At 40.0% G+C, this 20,789-nt stretch overlaps 1 protein-coding gene across 1 annotated transcript in view; it reads left to right on the top strand.

Annotated features, from left to right (window-relative positions):
* The window catches only part of LOC311156398 (VPS10 domain-containing receptor SorCS1-like), a gene marked incomplete at its 3' end in the record, with an annotated part of 256,332 nt that overhangs the window by 156,436 nt on the left and 79,107 nt on the right, over positions 1-20,789 (top strand). The window contains exon 5 of the mRNA XM_084210272.1: positions 9,518-9,591. Coding sequence (XP_084066398.1) covers positions 9,518-9,591 — 74 coding nt within the window. The remainder of the gene's footprint in view (positions 1-9,517; positions 9,592-20,789) is intronic.

Below are 20,789 nucleotides of genomic sequence, written 5' to 3'. Positions count from 1 at the left end.
ACAGACCAGTCCCTAATTCAGTCATGGCTTTTTCCTGCCAGTCTTGAGAAGAAAAAAGAGCAGCAAACCATCTGCTGCCTGCACTAATTGCTTCATGATTGCATTAATTGTTCTGGCTGAAAGTACGGTTTTTACTTGGCTGATTCTTACCACATAATTGCAGAACTGCTGCATGCTTCTCCATTTTCTGCATAAAGGAGTTACAAATCAGAAGGAAACTCCAGTCACAGTAAAGCAGTGCTTGTGAGGCAAAGGCTTTTTGGAGGTCTTGTACATGTAAGCTCTCATGGGTTTAATCAGCTTGCTTGTAGAATGAGGGGCTGTATTTTATGGGAATATTACTTATGTATTACTGTGTAATCTTCAAAAGTGGTTTGCTGTGTAATCAGACCGTGGAATATAAGAGCCTCTAGTTCATGTGGAGACATCTTCTGCTATTCAGATGGGTCAGGCACACAGAGGAGTGGTTAGTAATCAGCCAGGAATAACAGAGCTATTTGGAGAGATGAAATAAAGGTGAAATTGGGAAACACAAGTCAGACAGGCAAAATGCAGAGTCGTAATTGCCCAGCTCGGGAATAAATGCACAAAGGCACTCAAGTACTGAAAGGCAGCAACAGAGGCTGAAAAGCAGGTTTAAAACTGAGTTGTTGTTGTTGCTTCTTCGCTCTCACTTTAAAGTAACTCTTGAAAAGCGAGGCACCCCGAATTAAAGGAGCCCTGTCAGCACAGCACTAGTAAATGAAGTGGTTTATGTTTTGGGTTTTTTTCTTTCTTTATTCATTTTGGTCTTTTCCAAATGTCTGGTTCCATCTGCCTACCTTTATTTGCTGTGTGTATCATGCTGAAGATGAATATTAGGGACTGATACTTTGTATTTCTAAAGTGCTGAAATATGGCAAGTCAGGATTCTGATACTTTTGGGACAGCATATCTTCTGTCATCAAACCATATCATCTTCCTCATTTTCCTGCATTAAAGGATGTCCACTCCTCAGGCATGTAAGTGGAAGAGAAAGGTATTCTTGTATCTGAGATGACAGAGAAACCACTTAGAGAAGAGATAGAGATTCATATGGCCACAGGATGTCTGAGAGAGAGCAGGCCAACACTTGAAAGTATCTTCAGCCCCATCTGTCCCTGTTTTTGGTCTAATACTTGTGTCTGACAGTAGAGTATCTGCCATAGATGTAGTCAGAATTCACTCTTCAAGATGTGATGGGCCACTCTGATTACACTCTGTAATTTTAAAGCCTTTCATTTCACTGCATTAGGATCTTTTGAGGGGGTATCTGCTTGGAAAAGGATCACATCAGAACCTCCAGGCGTTCCTTTCAGCATAAATTATTCTTTTTCTATTTACACACTCTCCATTTCAATGGTAACAGTCATTTCTTAGACCAGAGAAGGGAGAATAAAATCCAGATTAATTTTCTCAGAAATTGCATCATAGGTAAAAAAGAAAAGAAAAAAAAAAACAAACAAAACAACAAACAAAAACCTCAAAACCAAAACAAACAAACCAAATGAACCAACAAAACAACAACAACCAAGTAAAAACAACCCCCAAGAAAACCCCAAAAAACCAACCAAACAAAAAAACCCCACAAACAAACAAAAAATCCCACACCAAAAACTAAACTAAAAACCCTAAAAACCTGTTACCATCAAGTGACCTCCTTTTGGTGTGGTGTTTTGTTGTTTTGGTTTTTTTTTCTACACTGCTGACAGCAGTGGTGACAATTCAGAAGACTATTCACTTGGGCTGATGTTAGCTGAGGGAGGCTAATGCCATCTAAAATTAATGGAGAGGAAAAAAGCTTCTCCAGAGTGGTAAGCATTAGCCACTTTGAATCATCCTCTGGAAAAGCCTATCTCTTTTGACAGACTGTGGACACAACCAGGGAACTAGTTTGCATAAAGCTAACATTAGCCTGTGTGAATAACTCCCCCTCTCCTTGTGGCATCCCTCCTGCAACAGTCTGCACTTTCTGTGTTACATTTGGGACACCACTAATAATCCAAGCCAGCTTTCCAGCAGACCTGGCACTCTTTGATGCACGTTGTTGAAGATGGAAAAAGTAACAAGTGATTTCCATATAAAAGCTGTTTGTCCCAGCTTTTGCAGCGTTGCACTTCCTGCTTGGTCTTAGATATCTCTTCTGGGTTACCAGTGCTTGTGCCAGGGATGCATTGGGCTTCCTCAGGACTGCTGCTCCCTGTTTTTAAGGCATTCCATGTGGTTATGTTCTTAAACAAGTGATGCACAGAAATACCCTCATGTGTGGCTAGGGCTGTGTGTGAGGACTCGAAGCACAGATACCTGTTAGGCATCATGGGTGATAACACATCTTGCACATATCCCTTGCTATCTCTATGCAAATTGAAAAGTTTGGTGGCAGCCAGCATTCTGAAAATAAGCAAGGAAGGGACATCAGAGGAAGAATAATGATGCCAGGTTGTAGCTTCCTTTTTTTTTTTCTTTTCCTTCTTAAATTGGCCATAAGCCAGTGTAGAAAGTATGTTGAAAAATATAGTTTCCTAGAGTAGCCATCAGTCTTTAGACCTCAGTCTACAGACCTCACTAAGCATAACATGCTGGGTAACAATTTAAAATAATGAATGGAATTAAAAGTGATAGGAATCTCTAATGTTGTTTCCTACTCTAATAATAAAGAGGAAAAAGAAAAAAATCAACTAGCAGAGTCCAGTGGAAGATAGATTTCTGGGCCAGGAGTGTGATCAGTGAATCAGAAGGAAAGACTTTCAAGCAGTAATCACTGTGCTCTTCACCACTGACTCACTCATCTTTAGGCAAATCAATATATCCTTGCTTATCCATCTGTATAAACATCAGCCCTCTGTACCCTTAGAGAACTTGTTCTTTTTCTGGTTTTGGATCCTGGATACATACTTTAGTTAAGGGTAGATCTGTTATTTTTCTGCAAGATTTTCTGTGTTCTGTATAACTCCACTTCTCCTACTTCCATGAAAAAAAAGACTTTTTCCATTCCATCAGGGTTGGATGGCTCACTGGATTAGGAATAAAGGCATGTACTCTATATTACCTCTGTGGTGTTGAGCAACTTCCATCACTTTTCTGTACGTGACTCACCTCTGTATTCCCTTTCTCTGTCTCTGTCATTTGGTTGAATGCAATCTCCAAAATATCTCCACTTCCTCATTATACAAAGTGCCTGTCAACACTACATTCACTCGAAGCCGTAGATTTTAATATAATGCAAATGATGAACAATATTTTATTTTTAAATTTCAAGCTGTGCATGTGTGCATGAAAATTCTGACCTTTGCCCTAAATTCTGCTGTAGTAAGCCTTTTCTCTTCTGTTCTCATTCAAATACGGTGCACTTTTTAAAAACAAAAATGTGCTTATTTATTGCAGTTATCTAAGCAATTATGAATCTACTTAGTAAATTTTCAACACAGCAGAAACTGCTGGGTACCCTGTTGTGTGTAACAGAGATAGTATTTCTTAGTAGAAAAGGGATTTAACCTTGAGGACAACATACTGAGTGGAGTGGTAAATTCATCATCCCTTGGACTTGAGATTGGGTGTCTTTCCAAATGATACAATCTAGTTCAGCCATCAGTTGTTGGCCTGAATAATTCTCTCTACTGCTTGAGTTGCTGGTAAAGATGGTGCAGCATCTGTTAGGAGGAGAGCACACTGATGATATTAGAAGCTCCTTCTGTCTTTAAAATACATATGCCAGTCAGAGTCCTTTAAATACCTCCTGGTAAAAAATATGTTTCCTGTCGTTTTTTTAGCATGTGAGCTGAATGAACTGGGGACATCATCCTAATGCAGTTGCTTGCTTGCAAACTGCCACAAAATCAGAATACTGGCTGATGTGGATCATAGCTGACTGTGTGTGAGGAGTTATTGAGGGATAGGTGGGAAGAAAGCTGAGGGTCATCTTCAGGGTGCTTTGATGTGCTCAACATTCACAAAAGCAATTGCTGTGTTTGGGCCAAACCAAACATCTCTGCATGGCAGCAGCATGAGGTTCATCAGCAAAAGCAGCTGCAGAGCTGCAGACATCACACTGGGCTGTGAAGCAGGTATCTGACAGCTTTATCACTCTGATGTTTTTCCATCAGCATTCAATAAGCACCAATTATTGGGTAACCTTATTGATGGTTCTGCGTGTGTGATTAATGCATTGCCTGCAACTTAAAATGTTCAAAGTCTGTGCAGCGTCCTGTGAACTTTATTGCTTCAAGGATATTTAAGCTTGTAAGTGGAACTTACAAATAGATTAGAGATCAGGGAAGTAAATGAGTATCAGCCCTGTAGCCCCTTTCTGTATGTTTTATTTTAGGAAAGAAATACCATGCATGATTTCAGGTTCTTTTTTATACAATACATACTGTTCTTTTAAATGCAGTTTAGAAGAGAAAAACCTGGTCCATAGTCTGATTCAGGGAATTGCAGCATACCTCCCAACCTTTGGCTGCTCTGAAGAAGAAATGCCCTGTGCAGCAATTTCTTTAAATGTAATGTACTTTGTTTGATACCCGAGTAGGCTGCGCTGGATGCATGTGGGGAGCACGTGTCCATCCAAATCCCTCTTCATTCCATTGCATTCCTATTTTGACATGTCTCTTTTGCCACTCTGGAAATTTCTGCCCCACTGTGATAAATTTTCATCCAGCAGATAGAGTCAGGGGCAAAGGGGTGTGAAAGACCATAAAGGACTATTGCCTATGCCTATATAAACATCTTCAATCTGAAGTCCTTCTTGGATACACTAATCCCACTTTTTCTGCAGACTGTATTGAAATCTGAAGAAATGCAAGAGAGATTTAAATTGGAGAAGTACATCACCAAATTGTAGCAATCCACATGATGCCTTCCCTACTGCTCTTTGCTTTCCTGAGCTTTTAGATCAGTTCAAAATATGGTCATTCACAGCTTAATAATACTTGAAAAATGCTCTTATGAACAATGAGAATGATGACTGAAACCTTGTAGAATGCTAGAATTTCTTCAAATGCACCTGCATTTGTAGTAGTGGTAAAGTACAATTTATCAGCAATATAAAATTTATTCTGCATAAATGTATGAGAAGAAGAAGGACTTGCTGGCATGTATTTCAAATTGTGTCGTTGCTTCTTCGGGAAAAAAATTGTCTTTATCCAGTTGGACTCTGTTATGCTTATAGTTAAAGTTAAACTGCTTTTTGGATGTTGCACTCCCTGGTGAATTTGAAATTTAAGGAAAAGAAAGATCTCTCAAAATATTTATATGGTTCACCAGTGCAAAATCTGTGGCTAAGGTACACTGATGTTGGAGGATTTTTGTATGTCAATAAATGGTGTGTGAAGGGGTAAGGGGGAAACAGCATGAATAGCATAAGTTTTAATCATCTCATAGAAACATGAGGAAGTGTGAGTCAAGAAGTCAGCATATGTGAAGAAAGTACCGGGAGCAGTGGCTAGTAGAAACCTTCTCATGGAATTAGAGGTGAATTTGAATCAAACCCAGTGCTTTCAAAGCTGTTCTGAGCTAGTTTTCCATTTCTATTTGGGTTTTTTTAGGTCAATAATGTAGTGCAGATTGATATTTTTTGGTCTGATCTGTGTCCAGGGAGAATGAGTTGAGAGTGCATGGAAACTAGAGGTGAGAGAAAGAGCCTTTTCTTTCTTGAATGTTAGACCAAAGTTGGTAAATCCAGTCAACTCAGACTCCATGCTGTATTCCATTATAACATGTTTAGGGGAAATCTCTAAAGTAAAAGAGAAATAATAGGAACTACTGACTTTCTCAAAGTATTTCCCTAGTGTCACTTCCAACATGCAATTTAAATTTATTTGATCTTTATTTAACCAGGTTTTGAATTTCTATGTGCATATTTTTTCTTGCATGAGATTAAATAACTGTCGAACATTTAATATCCTCATCAGCATAGGAAGCTGATGGAACTGCCACATGATTCAAGATCTGTATGTGAAGGAGCATCAGAATCAAATATTTAATCCAATTATTTTAAATGCTGAATGATGAAACATCATGGACACTCGGGGTCAGTTGTATCTGCAGCAATCTGTAAAGGCACTAAAGTGAAGATGGAGGCACAAGACATTCCTCACATAACAGCTTTGGCTAGGAAAAGTAATCTGTTGAAAACAGAAGGGCTGATGGTAGGTCTTGACTGGCATAATGACCCTTCAGGTGGTATTCTATCAGAATGGGTGGGTCAAATAAAACCCAGTTATTCTTAATGGAACATTTTGGAAAGAAATCATGTTTTCTCCCTATATTTTATAGCATTTAGTTCGGTTTTTTATACTGTGAAATGCAAAAGAAAAAATTAGTCAAGTCTGAAGTTGGTGCTGGAAAGATGAGGAAATTAGAAGAAAAGAATAATACATGGCAACTGTATGCTGCTGTTACCTGGATATCCCAGAGCATTTCAAGGTGAAGCTTACACTATTCCTATGAAATACATGAGCAGCTCTTGGGCTTCCCATACTGGCTGGGAAACAAAAAAGAGGGAGGGGGAGTATCATGTCATGTCTGGTGTAGATAAGGAAAGAAGTTCAGTTGTCAGATGTCAGCTTTCCCTACTCCCAGAGACAGTGGTGTCGTGTTGTGAGCGGGCTGGGGAATTGTCTCACCATTCAAAGGGTTTATTTGAATCCCTGCTCAGCCTCAGAAGGCATTTGTAACTTCAGAACAGCCTTTTCTTTTCTTTTCCTTTGCATTTCTTTTCTCTTATATAAATGAGGTAGGTGGTAGGTTTCTACTTCACAGAATATTAAGATTTAAAAAAGTAAAACAAAGCAAACCCACACTATTTAATGGTTGCTGCACAATCTGTGTCTTACACAGAAAAATAAACGTTGAAGAGAAGAAGCAAGAAGAGAATTATTCCCTGATGAGCAAGGGTCAAATCTGAGAGATCAATACAAGATTTGTACTTCATAACAGTTTTGTCTCCATGAAAACAGAAATGTCAGCTTGGCCCTCGGATGAAAACATACAATAAAATTGTAATCGGTTCGTTTTCTATCTGTGCTTGAAAAATAAGTGCAGCAAAGAACATTCTCTAACTTCAGTCTAATAATGCAAATTGTCATCAGACAGCAGTGCTTGCCAAAGAAAACAAAATGTCATCTTTGAAGGGACTGCATGCACGAGGCTATCACGAGAAGTCCCAGGAGAGAGAGGGATTTTGTAACAAGAGCAAAATGCCATGCTGGGTTTAAAAAATATCCATTCAAGCACTACAATTGCTAAAAGGGGAAAAATAATCCCAGCTGGATCATAACCGATACTTGACAGAAACATAGCCTTCAAAGACTTCTTTTTTTTTTTTTTCTGTCCAACTGAATTAACTAGGTTTAAAAATTAATGATACTTAAAATAAAATATCTGAAAAAATCCTTATTGCAATTTTTTGGGGGGGAGGTGGGGTGGTTGTCCATGAGATGGGGAATTCCCTCTTTGCTAAAGATACATTAGTGCTGCTTGTGCTGCTGTGAGTCAGTAAAGGCCAAAGCTGGTGCTGAGATAATGGCAGAGGATGAAAAACCTTCTAATGTCTGGTTATAAAAGTGTCTTATCAAAGACAATGAGAGCTTTGGATATGGGCTCCCAGGGAGCTGGTATTTCCCTTTGAGAGCTGTTGCCTTTTCTCACATGCTGTCTCCAGCTCACTGGGCACTGGCTGCTAATTTAACAGTCCAGCCCTGACAGTAGAATTGCTGGATCCAGTTCCTACATTTGAAGCAGACTTTGCCATGAAAAGAAAAACTTTGACATCAGCGAGATAATAGATAATAGCAATAGCTTATTGTTATCATGTTTATATTTGCTGCAATTATAAAAAAATATCTAGAAATGGATTTTGAGTGTGAGGGAGGGAAAATACTTCCTGTAGTGGTAAAGTTCTTGAATAGATGACCTTAAATCACTTCAAAAGTAGTTGTTCAGTGTTCTAAAATATTTTATATAATTTCCAAAAAGAAAAGTGTTCCTTTGCTTTAGTTAGTGTTTCCTAAAGCTTCAAATAAAATGGATCTATAATCTTCTACTTAAGGAAAAATAAGACTCACTGAAATTTTAAAATTGGATGCACTTCTAGCTACAGAACTAAACTGTTTTTCCCTCTTCTTGCTCTTGTTATCTTCTGTCCCCTCTACCTTCTTCCCTCTCTCTTTTTTGACAGTGTTCAAGACAAGGGGAGATGAAAGAGGTGAATTTTTTAGCTTTAATATTTCAAAGTAAATTTTAACACATGCCAGTCTACTCTTTACTAAAAAGCTATTTCAATTACTTTCTCCATGTTCCTAAAAGTTTTTAACATAGGAAAGGTATGGATATTGGAATCAATATCCAAATAAGTAGACCTCAAAGTTTTTTTAATATCCCAGTCTCATAATTCTTAAAATACATTCAAATCATCTTTTTGATGAATACAAAGCTTTTAATTCATCATTTTTTCTTCTGGTAATCTCAAAGACATCCATCTTTCCTACCAATGCACAGCCACTTCATGTTCCAAAAAATTTGCCATAAAGATTCAGGTCATCTACATTTTAAGCAAAATCTTTTAAGAGATGCCATGAAAAGAGAGATAATAGTTCAAAAAAATGTCCAACGTCTGCCTTGCCAGAAAAGGGGACTGACCAAGTCTACCAGGCAAAGAGAGGAGGAGAAACAGGGTGAATCTGCAAGAAAAGTGTAGGGCTGACTGCCTCTCAGTCCTTCCACACGACGAATTTGAAGCTAAATTAAGCAAAAGAAATAACAGAACCCAAGTGATCCTTCCCTTCTGAGGATTACTTGATGGCAGCACTTAGGGAGAGCAGCTGCTGGTAAGTGCTCTGCAATAGTAACATTTGTATATCATTCCACAAAGATGTGACAGAGGATTTATAATACCTGGAACATGCCTTTTTGCTGACCTTTCTCAGGCTGGTTTGGTATTTATCATGGAAAGATTTTCTGAAATGATTGATATATTTGGATATTGTTTGCGTAACCAGACGAGGAGAAGGTGTCACGTTGCTGGCAGGAGGAGGACAAGGGCAGAGGGAGGATCACACATTTCCTTGGAACAAGTAACTTGTGCTGTTTCCACTCATCCAGTCCTGCAAGGGAGGTCTGGACATGTTAGAACATTTTTTGGTACCAGATTGACAAAACTTCCTAAGGATGGCACTGCTAATGGAAAAACAATATTCTTCTGAACATAATATTGAGGGAGGCAACTGAATGATGAGTTTTTGTTCAGGGCAGGTTGCTGGGTTTACCTATAAAGTGATTCCTCAGGTAATACAAGTTGTGTCTCAAATCACACATCTCAGTATTCTCTATGCCAATAAAAGATACCACAGACGTGTTTCAGCTGCCCGAGGTGTGTCTCTTCAAAACTGAGACAAATAAAAGTCCAAGTCACTGTCTCAGAAGTGGTAAAGGGTTTTTCAGGTTAATTTCTCTAGTATCTTTGTGCTTCACTGTGACTCATGGCTGTTTGTTTTGTCCACAGTTATTCAGTTCTGTGGAGTTTGGCAGAAGATGGCTGCTTCTTCATGAGGGAGTTACACCCAACAGGTTCTACTGGTAAGAGCAAAACCCTCTTTGATTTCCTTGACACAACTTCCCCACACATACAGAGGTGTTGGAATGAAGTCTTGAAGGCAATGTGGATGAATACAGTCTGCACTGCTGATGTGTTGAGATTAATTTAGAGCTGGTATGAAGTTCTAAAGAAGAACTGGGATGAAGTTCTATGTATATGTGTTTATACAACATTGCAATAGTGGGCCTTTGATCTAAGAGTCATGCAGAACTGAAATATGCTGAATACTAGTCTGAATAAAGCACTAATTTGGGATGGGAGAGTGAAGAGTTCAGTCTGGTCCTGCTACAATTAAGGGACAAAGCCTGAAGTCTTGGAGGACACCAGCGTTTCTGCCACAGATATACATCCTCTAGTGGCTGGTGTTGTGCTTTTAATTACTGTTAGACCTGCTTTGCCCTTGAAAGTGAGCAGGTTTCCACTAGACAGAAATCAGTCTAACTTTGACTCACATGGAAAAGACTGAGAGATTAAGAAGACAGTGGACTTTTTTTTCCCCTGCAAACATGGTTGTACAGTCCAAATCAAATATAAGGTTTTCTTGTGTTTTGGTTTAAATCTCTGGGACCTGTCATCAATTCCTTGTGGAGGCATTAGTCTGCCTGTGAGCAGAAGTGGGCTTGTGTCCTGTGAATATGCCTTTAGAAGAGAAGCTTTTACTCAAAATAGTAATCTTGAAATTGGGAGGAGTGATTAAAATGAGACCAATGTGGTAGTTTCTAAACTATAAATTTATGTCAAATCCACAGGTTTTGAACATAGCAAGATTCATGAGTGGTTGAGTCAAATATTTTCTTTTAATTTATAAAAGAAGGAAGAGCTCTAGGTCAAATTTATTTCTAAAGATGAATTTATATTTGGTCTGCAAAGGATAGACCAGAGATTTTGTTTGCTGCTTCTGCTTTTTAATCCTTCCCCAGAACTTGTGTTAGCTGAAGCTAATGCAAGCTAATTCCATTTTTAACTTAAACTCATTGCTGTGGGAGTGTCTGTATAGACAGTCCTATGTGTGTTTATATCACTGTTTCTTTCCTGCAGGACTCCTAACAGGGTCTCAAAATGTCAGATGCAAACACAGAGCTCTATACATCTTCTGGTTTTTTTCTGGGCTAATAAAAGCAGAAAGTCATAAAAATCTGGGTACCTTGTCATTGAGTCATCCAACCAAATTGTAATTGCTGAAGTGGCTCAGGGGGCTGAAGGGACTGTCCCTGTTCCTGGACCCCCATGTCCTGTATAGCACTCCAAGCCTTTTGAAGTTTCCTGTCATTACTTAGAGTTCTGGTTTATTGTGAACTGAGCTGATGGATGCCTGCAATAAGAAAAATGATGAAGTTACAATTTTCCCTTTCTGTGGAGCTCAAATTTGAAGGCCTCTTAGAACCTAACAAATAAGGGAACTTAGACTTGGCCCTTCAAAGGCAAACAGTAACTTAAAAGATGAAAAAATGTTTCAACCACGTATCCAATTTCCCTACGGCCATTCACAAAGCATGAAACTGCAAGCCTGTATTTTCACCTTGAACAGAATGCCCCTTGCATAACACATCTCAGTGTAAGCTAGACTGTACTTTTGCTGTCAAAAGTGAGAATAATACAACTTGTGGAGACGCTGTTGCACTTCATTCTGGCATATTTATAATTACCCCAGGAGAAAGAAATAGTTTTAGCTGCAATTCTATGGAAATGTCAGTCTTCAAGCACATCCACAGCAGAAAGCAGCTGTGCTTGTGTGATTGAGAGCACCACAGAGAGCAGCCCTGGGATTTGATATGCATTTCCATTTTGTGCAGCCAGGAACTTGAGGGTCCAGCAGCACTGAAATGCTGAATCAGAAGGGAAGCACTTTGAGCTCCAGGCATGGCCACAGTTGGCAAAAGGGGACTGGGGCCTAAGAGGGTGCAGAAGTACAGCTGAAATCCAGATTTCTGCAGCACCATCTCTGTAGCCAGTGCTGGTGTACAAATTGGGTAAAACCTTGCTCAGTGCCCCGTGATTTGTTGTTGACTGGGCTGTTTTAATTTATTATTATATATTTTGGCTTGTATGCAGAGTGTAATCAGCCTGAAACGTGAGAAGACTTGACTTCACTTATTCTTAAGAGCAGAAATAAATAGTGAAGTTAAATGTCCTGAAGTCACAACTTAAAGCAGAATGTGGGGATACTCTCTCCTGTTCCTGTTGCGTTATCTAAATCAAATGGCTTTGAAGGGATCAACCAGAACACAGCTGTACTGGGCTGCTGTGTATAATAATAATGAGGGAATTATTCTGATATCTAAGGAAGGCTGAGGAGTTGCTTTAGTACAGATTACTTCCAGTACTCTCTAAACTAGGACTTCTCTAAAATTGGAAGACACAAAGCCAGGCCTCTGGCATCAAGCCTTCCTGAGGCTGCATTTGGTTACGCTGCTTGTTTTGACAGGGAAGGTGCACCTGGAAGACTTTAAAGACTTTTACGTGGGTTTGAATGGTTGATAAAAGCAAAAATGCATTTTCCTGATTGCTCACTGATATTTTCATTGCCATTTTAGCTTGTCATGTTGTTTTGTAAATAGCTTTTGGGTCACTCAAAAGTCTTGTGAGTAAACTCCACTGAGCTTGCTGGTTTTAGTCTTGAGAAGGCTCTCCCTGCAAACGCTGCCAGAGAAGCTGTAGTGTCTTTTACAGCTGCATTTCTTGTATCTGTTGCCAAGAGAATTTCTTCTTTATTTGCTTATTTTTGGCTGCTTTGTGAAACACCTCTTCCTCCTACCACTCCAGAGAAATTTAAACCCCTGAAGAAAAACAGACTGATGATGCTTACTACATAACTCTGAGAAAACACTCTGTAGACACAACTCAGTTCCTTCTAGGCCACATGTACTTTTTATTCTTGCATCTTCTTTTTCATAAAGAGGAGCCATCAATATGGAAATAAAATATTTTTTATTCAAAGCTCTTCTGTTCCCCCTTTTCATTCTTCCACCTGCAGCCCTAAGTGATGCCCTGACATCCACATGCGTGATGAAAGAGGCGTAGTGTCACTCTGTGAAAGGAGATATCAGGTGGGAGATGAGCAGATGAAGTCAAACCTTCAAAATGAGAGGTGGCTGGAGACTTCTTGGCTTAAAAACATCCATCAAAACCAAAATAAAACAAATGTTGGAAAAAGAAATCTGTAATTTTCTGCCTCATTAAAATATCGACTGGGCAGGCTTTAGTGGTGGGCTGCTCTGAGTGACCCCTGTAGTAATTTCTGTAATCTGGGTATCATCACATATCTGTTTGCATTGCCTAGGGGTGTGGAAGTGGTGTACTGAAGAAAATGAACTCCCTCAGAGAGTTCAGCCACATTTTGTGTGTCAGGTGGAGACTTGGAAGAATCCACACTGCATGCAGGCAGTGTATGCAGTGACACAGCACTTCTGTACTCCATCAACAATTTTCCTGTTTGCTGTTATTTTTCCAGTAGCTTCTTGAGATTTTGCTGTTAAATGCACTGTGACAGAAAAATGCATGGAAGTTATCAAGGTACTTGGTAATTCTGGAACTGTGTGCTCTGTGAAAATACCCTAATTACTAGGAAGGAGTATTCTAAGCAGTGTAATACAGAAACAAGTTAATATACATGGATTATTGCTGATAGCACAGTGTTTACTAATGTAGTTGGCATTAGGGAAAGAGAATGCAGTAGATCCTGGTTAAAAGAGTTGGATAAAAATGCTTTATTTAAATACTTCTGAGTATATTTTTGTGATATTTGGTGATTTTTTTGTATACATTCCTATTGTGGAATTTTGCTGGTGTAGATGCTGGTTTGTAGTGAATACAAATGTGAACACAATTGGTGAACCAGTTGCACTGGGAATTATGTTGCTTTTTTCTTCCTTTTTTAGAGTGGTTCAGTCATCTAGTCAAAGTTCAGTAGTGATACTTTGTGACTTGAAAATCCAAACATCCATGGCCAGTAGTTGCAGAAAAACTGCTCAAAGTGCATATAGTCCTATATGGCCAAAATATAAATTTGTTGGTCATTAAAAGACAGGTTTTTATTCTGGTCCTCAGATCAAGTCATGCTTTCTACCAGAAATTGTTTCCTTAAAGTCATTAAGTCATTAGAGCTGACCCTAAAAAAAAAGTTTAAAATATCATTAAAATTTGTCAAAATGTAGTAGTTTTTAATCAAAATGAGATGTTTTTCTGAAAAGATTCTCATCTAATTCTAATCAAAACTTAACCTTGAGAAACTTGGAGGGGGAGGAAAGGAAAGAAATAAAATTAAATAATAAAAGTGTCCTAAAAACTAACATAAAATGAACAATAGAAAGCCCAACCAGTAAATTAGGTCATCAGATTGCAATCATTATCTCTACCAGTGGTATTGATTTTATTTTCTACTCGAGTGTTGCACCCAGACAAGCAAATAGGAGAAATACAAAAATAATAGCACTCCATACTTCAAGAAGATTGGAAGGCCGTAACAACAAGAGGGCTGGAGCACCTCTCCTGTGAGGCTGAGAGACCTGGAGATGTTCATTCTGGAGAAGAGAAGGCTCTGGGGAGAACTGAGAGCACCTTCCAGCACCTGAAAAGGGCTACAAGAGAGCTGGAGAGGGTGTTTTGCCAAGGGCATGGAGTGATAAGACAAGGGGTAATGGCTTCAAGCTGAAAAAGAGAAGGTCTAGATTAGATATTGGGAGGAAATTCTTTATTTTTGGGGTGTTGGGGCATTGGTTGTCCAGAGAAGCTGTGTAAGCTGGAAGTGTTGAAGGCCAAGTTGGATGGGGCTTTGAGCTGGCTGGTTTGTGGAGCGTGTCCCTGCCTGTGGCAGGAGAACTGGAACTAGAGATGATCTTTAGGATCCACTCCAACCCACACGATTTATGATTTCCAGTAGCATCACATGTCCACAATGTCAACGATTCCCTGAAGAAATTAAAGGAGATATGTTAGTTTGGTAAGAGGTGTTGCTAGGCCTCCACTCACTCTTATGTTTTTCTGAGTATGAGCAGAAGAAAATGGAGGCAAACACTGTAAAATAGTAAGCCAACCAAACTTTTCCATCAAATAATACAAAAATATGCACACACATGAAGGGGAGAAAAGCCTGTAAGCAGCTGGGAGGACAGATAAGTAGATAGGGCTATATTTGTATTTCTTTTATGAGTAGTAGCAAAGAAAGTTAATCTTCACAGCGTAATTATAGAGTATATATATTTTCTTTTTCAGAGGAGGCTGGAGACTGTATTTTAAAAGCTCTCACTGTGTTCACTGGAGCAGCTGAAAGAGCTGAAAATCAAGGGGATGAGGTGTCAAAGCCCTGTTAAAAACTTCATTAAATTCAAGCACTGGGAGCAAGCTGGGTGCACTGTCCCAGTGTTTCTGTCAGTTCTTGGCTTGGTGAGATTTGCACGCCCACCCAGGTGGGCTGAGGCAATTTCAATGCCTCAGTGCCTGGGCTGTTTACAAATGATGCTGTGTATGGCTGAACAAGACCTTTTAATCACTGCAGGGCAACTGCTGGAAGCTGATGGGAAAGATGCCAATCAAAGTGCATTGTGACAGCCTGTCCAGAAAATCATCCACTTGATCTAACACACAAGCCTTATTCAGTGAGTTGAAGGGAAGAAATTTAATTTAAAATGGTTTTTCGTAGCTTAAATATGGTGGTTATGGGTACATGCCAGAGAAACCCACGACAGTTTTCAGCAGGTGTGAATGAAGTAAATGTTCATCTGATTAAGCCTTTTGTGACCCAGTCTGGTTGATGCATATGTTGGTGTGTTTTAGTTTTCCCAATTCAGCAGCTATTTCTTAAAAAACCATCCAGAGATACTCTATAAAGGAATACAGACTCCCATGAGCTTCAGCTTTCCTGCATCATCCACTTTCCCTCATTAAAGTTCTGCAGAAGTAGGCAGGCATCCATTCACCATCTTCAAAATCTTGATTTGGAGCCTGCAGTGCTGTGCGGGACCCTGGAACGCGTCAGTCTCCAGCAGGCATTGGACTAAGAGCTGATTTCTCTGTGTGCACCTATAAAGGACAGACCTGGAGCAGGTGAAGCAGTGCACAGGTAAATGACCTGTGGATTTGTCTAGGTCTGTGTCAGGAAGGTTGCACTGCTGTGTTCTCTTGTAGGTTTAATGAGCAGCACACTGTGCTACTTTCCACTCCTGCTCTGCATGACTTGCTGGCCTCCTCCAGAGCTGCCTGACTGGGCCACAGCACTACAGGGTGGGAGAGTCATGGTCTTAACACAGTAGGAAATTGATCCTATTAGACTGCATCAGCAGAGCAGCTGTAAATCAGGTAGGTTTGGTTCATGATATCAAGGAGGGGAGCTCAGAGTCTTTAACTAGAGGGTACTTTCCTCCTCCTTTCTCTTCAAGCCAGCTTGAAGCCTTAAGTTTTCTCAATATATGAAAAAGAGATATAGGATTGAAGGGCTATCTTAAAATCAGGATCTAGTCCTGGTTAACTGAATTTTATCCACTTAGTTTAGATCCTCATTTTAAGACATTCCTCCCACCCTATGTTACCAGCAATAGGCAGCTACCTCCTGAGAATTTGCATCTATTTCAGAGTTTTAGCCAAGTTTCCTCTCTGGAGCTTCCCACGGAGAGCTGTGGTGTAACAGCAGCAGGGGAGAAGGCCTCCTTTGCTGCTGCCCTCAAAGCTGTGGGGTATGTAGACAGCAGGCTGTGGAAGGGTGTGGGTCATTATGCACTAGGGCTCTGAAAAGTGGTGGGATGGTGAGAGTCAAAGTGACTCCCCACAGCCTGAAAGTCTCACCACTACCTCCAGTTACCTACTCACCTATTTTAGTGTTAGCAGCAACAGCCACCTGCTTTTCTGGGTCAGTGCTGTGAGGTTGCACAATTAGGAGAAGTTGGGCTTTACTCACTGAGCTGCTGTTTTCTGTCAGTTCTAAAGAAAGGGCGACAAACTGACTAAAGCAAGCCATAGCATGGATTTGGCCCAGTGGATGCCACTTGGATTGCACCAAATTGTATCATTTCATGTGATTGGACAATGTAGGAAAGAATAGTGCAGAGATGTATTAGAGAAAAAGTAATTAAATTATGGTCAGGGAGAGTTATCAGCCAGATGTGAAGAAATGAATTGCTGATTTATGCCTATCTGGAATCTGTCTGTGTTTCTAAAACATGTCAGGAGGATGTGGTTAGGACCTGTTAAAGGTGGAAAGCAGTCTTTAAAGTATGTTCCAGGAATAGTAAAATCTGTGAAATTTCACATAATAGGGACTGAACTAAAGAAACCACAAGAACTGCCTCCCACACTAAGCTCCCTGGGGCAGATTCACTGACCTCTGCAAGCAAAAAAAGCAACAGAGAGTATCTGCAAAGTCCTCATGGAGTCAATATAGTAGTAAAAGAAAAAGGAGCCTGGAGGACTCTCAGGCTCTATTTTTGTCTCTGCCACATAGCAACTGTGTGATCTTGGTCAAATCAATGAGGCCCCTGTGCTCTTGACTAATCAGTGAAGTTTATCTGTAAAGCTGAGAACAAAAATTTTCCTCAGCCCCTATTTCTAACTTGGTCTTCTTGTCTTGTACTTTTCCATAGGTCTTGAACAAATCAGTACCATGCAGGGAAGGTTACTTAAAGGTTGATTGTCAAGTGCTTTTGTATCTTCGGACAAAAAGCTCCCTGTTCAGTGCTACATGTTACTATTTTTATGAATGGCAATTAGAGTTTAGTATTATAGAAACATCAGTGGGACCAAAAAATTGATGCTACCGTGGACAACATGAGCGTCATCCACTGTTGTTGTTTTGATTCTGTCCTTAAAAACAAAACCAAAAACCTGCCATTTACTGAGCTGGAGGAAGGTGTCAGTTTTTTAACATGAAGTGACAGGATATGTCCAGAGGCAGTGGAGGAGCTGGTTTTGCATTGGCAAGATTTACGATAAGGGATTCGCATGAGTGCTGAGGCTAAAGGAAGATAAATCCCTAAAGGCAAATTCTACCAATAATTGAATTACAAAGCCATTATCATGTGCTGAACAAAGCAACTTTAGAGCTTTATTGTGACAGGATAAAGCTTGTTAGAATATTTATGCTCATAGGACAACTTTGGCATAAGGATCTCTAGGAGTACATTCCCTCTTCCACATGACTGTTGCAGCTAGTTAGTTTTTCTGTGTAATGCAGTATATGTGGAGATGGGGATTTGCTGAAATTGGGACTAGGAAGAGGGATTGCTAGGGGTCAGGAGGCATCTTAAACATATAGCTTGTTAAGAACAAAGCCATCTGCAGAATGCAGCTGAGGCACATGAGCATTTTTCATGCTGAGTGGTCAAACTGGATTTTCCAAGCAATGTCACTTTCCTGTTTGGCATTGCGCTGCACGACATCTGAGCTGCTCCCACTCAGCACTGATGATCTCAAAATGGCCAGAACTGCGTGGATCTTGTTCCATCCACCTTAGTAGAGACATGCTGTTATGTCATTTGTCTGCCAGCCTTTGCTGCATGAACAAGTCATACCTGTTTACCCCCAAAGCAGGTGAGATATGGTCACAGGAGTCCTGATTCTGCATTTGGTCACTTCCTCTGAGACATGGAAAAGCTGCGTAAAGCCTCTGTGTCCCTATAAAGAATGAGGGACATTCACAGTGGTTCTGTCTTTGAAAAGGACATGGTAGCATTCGGCATTCTGGGCCATTTGCATGGGAGACAATGTCTGCTGCTGCCTATCTTAAAAGATGTTTGATCTTGGCTGCTGTGAGCATGTATGATACAAGAAATACATATGAAAAGATTGCCATTGAGTTTCTTGTGTATATAGTCCCAGATACAGTGTGTCTGTGTCTGAAGTCAAGCATCCAAAACCAAAGGCACCCAAAGCTGCTTTCCAGAATGCACAAATCCTTGAGATGCAGCCCTTATTGTCTGGTGTTTTGAGTTCATTGTTTATGAAAAAATGGTAGTTTGAAATTAGGTGCAGCAAGTAGAAGCTTTTGCTTTCTTCACAATGATGCCTTTTTGCAGTTCTGAGTGGTCTGACTGTATTGCAAGCCTCATCAGTTCCCAGCATCCATAAACAATTGCTTTTGTCCCTAGAAGTGAAAAAAGATAGAAGAGGTGGAAACCCCAGGATAACAGGGTCTCTATTGAATTTTCTTGGCTCAGAGGAGCTGACGGGCCAAGGAAGCCAAGGTTTTAGAAATGTTTCAGACAGAGAAGATGGCAAGGGGTTGGTCACTACAGAAATATGCCAGCTAGCATTTACTGTGCAGTGGGCAGTGCCAGGCTGCTTTTGTTTAGTTCAGCCGAGTTCCAAACCAGGGGATGATTTGGGGTCTTTTCCCTGTGCTGCTTCTCACGGTGGATGTAGAATCTGCATTCAGAGCAATTACTGCGCTGCAGCCAGTGCTATCGATTTGTGAGGCTCTCAAGTGCAGATAACTACTTAGCAGGCTTGATAATGATTAAAATTTTAAGAAGCAACTTTGTTATAGGACCGCGGGGGTCCTAAATTTTTCAAAATGTAAGCAGTGTAAAGGCAGTGGGGTCACTGCCTTGCACTCCCTTTGGCTTTTCTAAATCCTCCTTTTCCCAAAAGATTTTTTTTTTCTTTTTCTTTTCCTTTTTCTTTTTTCAAAGCATCCAGACAATTATACCAACAAAACACTTAAAGTTAATCACAAAAATACAATAGGCACCATTCATCAGAAAGCGTTGCAAGGATATCCCTGGTGTCCTTAAGTTTCTGGGAGTATTACAGAAAGCCTGAGCTTAAAGGGACGGACAAAGGACATGCTGGCATTTCACCACAAAGTGAAAACATAGACTGAGGCAAGAAGAAAAGTTTGTGGGTATATGAGTGTTTGGTCTTTGAGAGCAGATGCTGAAAGGGAAGAATGGATTTGAGAAATATGAGAAGAAAGCACTGCCAGCATAGAGAACAGAAGTTGCTCAGAATAGGGAATGGCAAACTTGGGACTATTGTTTATTTTTAGAGAGGGAAGTCAGTAGCTGAGTAGGTCCCAGGATGTTGTTGATCTGTCCCCCTGTTCTTTGTAGGGTGCTTGGTTTATCAGCTGTTGAGCACACAGGACTCTTCCTTGTCAACCTTGGGAAGCATTGCATTGCCCATGTTGCATTGACCATGTGCACACGAGATAATGAGGTACAGTGGGCACTTGTATTAAGTTAGAAACACTGAGTTGGAGGCTTTGGTGCTCTCTTGGGCCCATCCAGCATGTGGTTTCCTTCCTCCCATTTTTTTGATCATTCTAGCTTTGGTTTAAGAACCTTCCAGTCTGATCAGGAATGGAATTTCTTTGTAAACCCATACTGTCAATATGAAAAAGAATGAATTATTTCTTTTTCATATTGACACTATGGGTTTAAAACTGTCACTTAATAATACTCAGTCTTGTAGAAGTACATTGACTTTCTCAGCTTCTAAGGATAATGATTTTGGTTTTTTTCCCCAGCCATGAAGGAGACAAGAAAACCCACTGATAGAATAGCTGGATGCTTGTGTAGTGTTGTGATTGATTTGGTTGACATACTAAAAATTCAAGAATTCTGATATACATCCTACAGTTCCTAGCACCTTTTTTCCAGTAGATGCTTTAGGAACAGATTGTCCTACGCATCTGAAAGGGTATGTCTGTCTTCCTAGAGAGAGCCTGTTCTCAGGGGCTGTACAACAAAAAGCACAATATTTATCTCCTGTATATGCTCACTGTGGTCAATATTACATTTCTGAATGTCTCCTAGGCTTTTATATGTCCTAGAGTAAATAATAAGGCTGATGTAAGCTATATAAAATATTTCTCAGAAAGAGGACTGCTCAGGACATTCAATTACCCTTTTAATTGCAATCCATATCTCATCTGTAATTTGTGTTTTTAAAATTAGGTAATAAACATATTTCAAGTCTGTTGTGTTTCCTACTTTGGGGCCTTTATGTGATCACATGTGGGTGTCTGTAGTGTGGGTGTCCAGACATCTTAAATCCAATGGAGAGAAACAGGAGTTTCTAGGATAAATTCTCACAAAGTCATATCTAACACTGTTCAGCTGATCCAGAGTGCAAAACTGCCTGTTTCATCTCTCTGCCTGCAAAGGGAGCTGAGTGTGATTAGCTCAGAGTTAATATCTGTGATGTACAACTGGGTAAGATGAGTATTACTTTATGTGGCTTTTCAGGTGGT

The sequence above is a fragment of the Fringilla coelebs genome, assembly GCF_963513975.1.
Source record: "Fringilla coelebs genome assembly, chromosome: 8".
NCBI lineage: Eukaryota > Metazoa > Chordata > Aves > Passeriformes > Fringillidae > Fringilla > Fringilla coelebs.
Note: the sequence above shows the minus strand (reverse complement) of the source record. Positions and strands in the feature narration are given on the sequence as shown.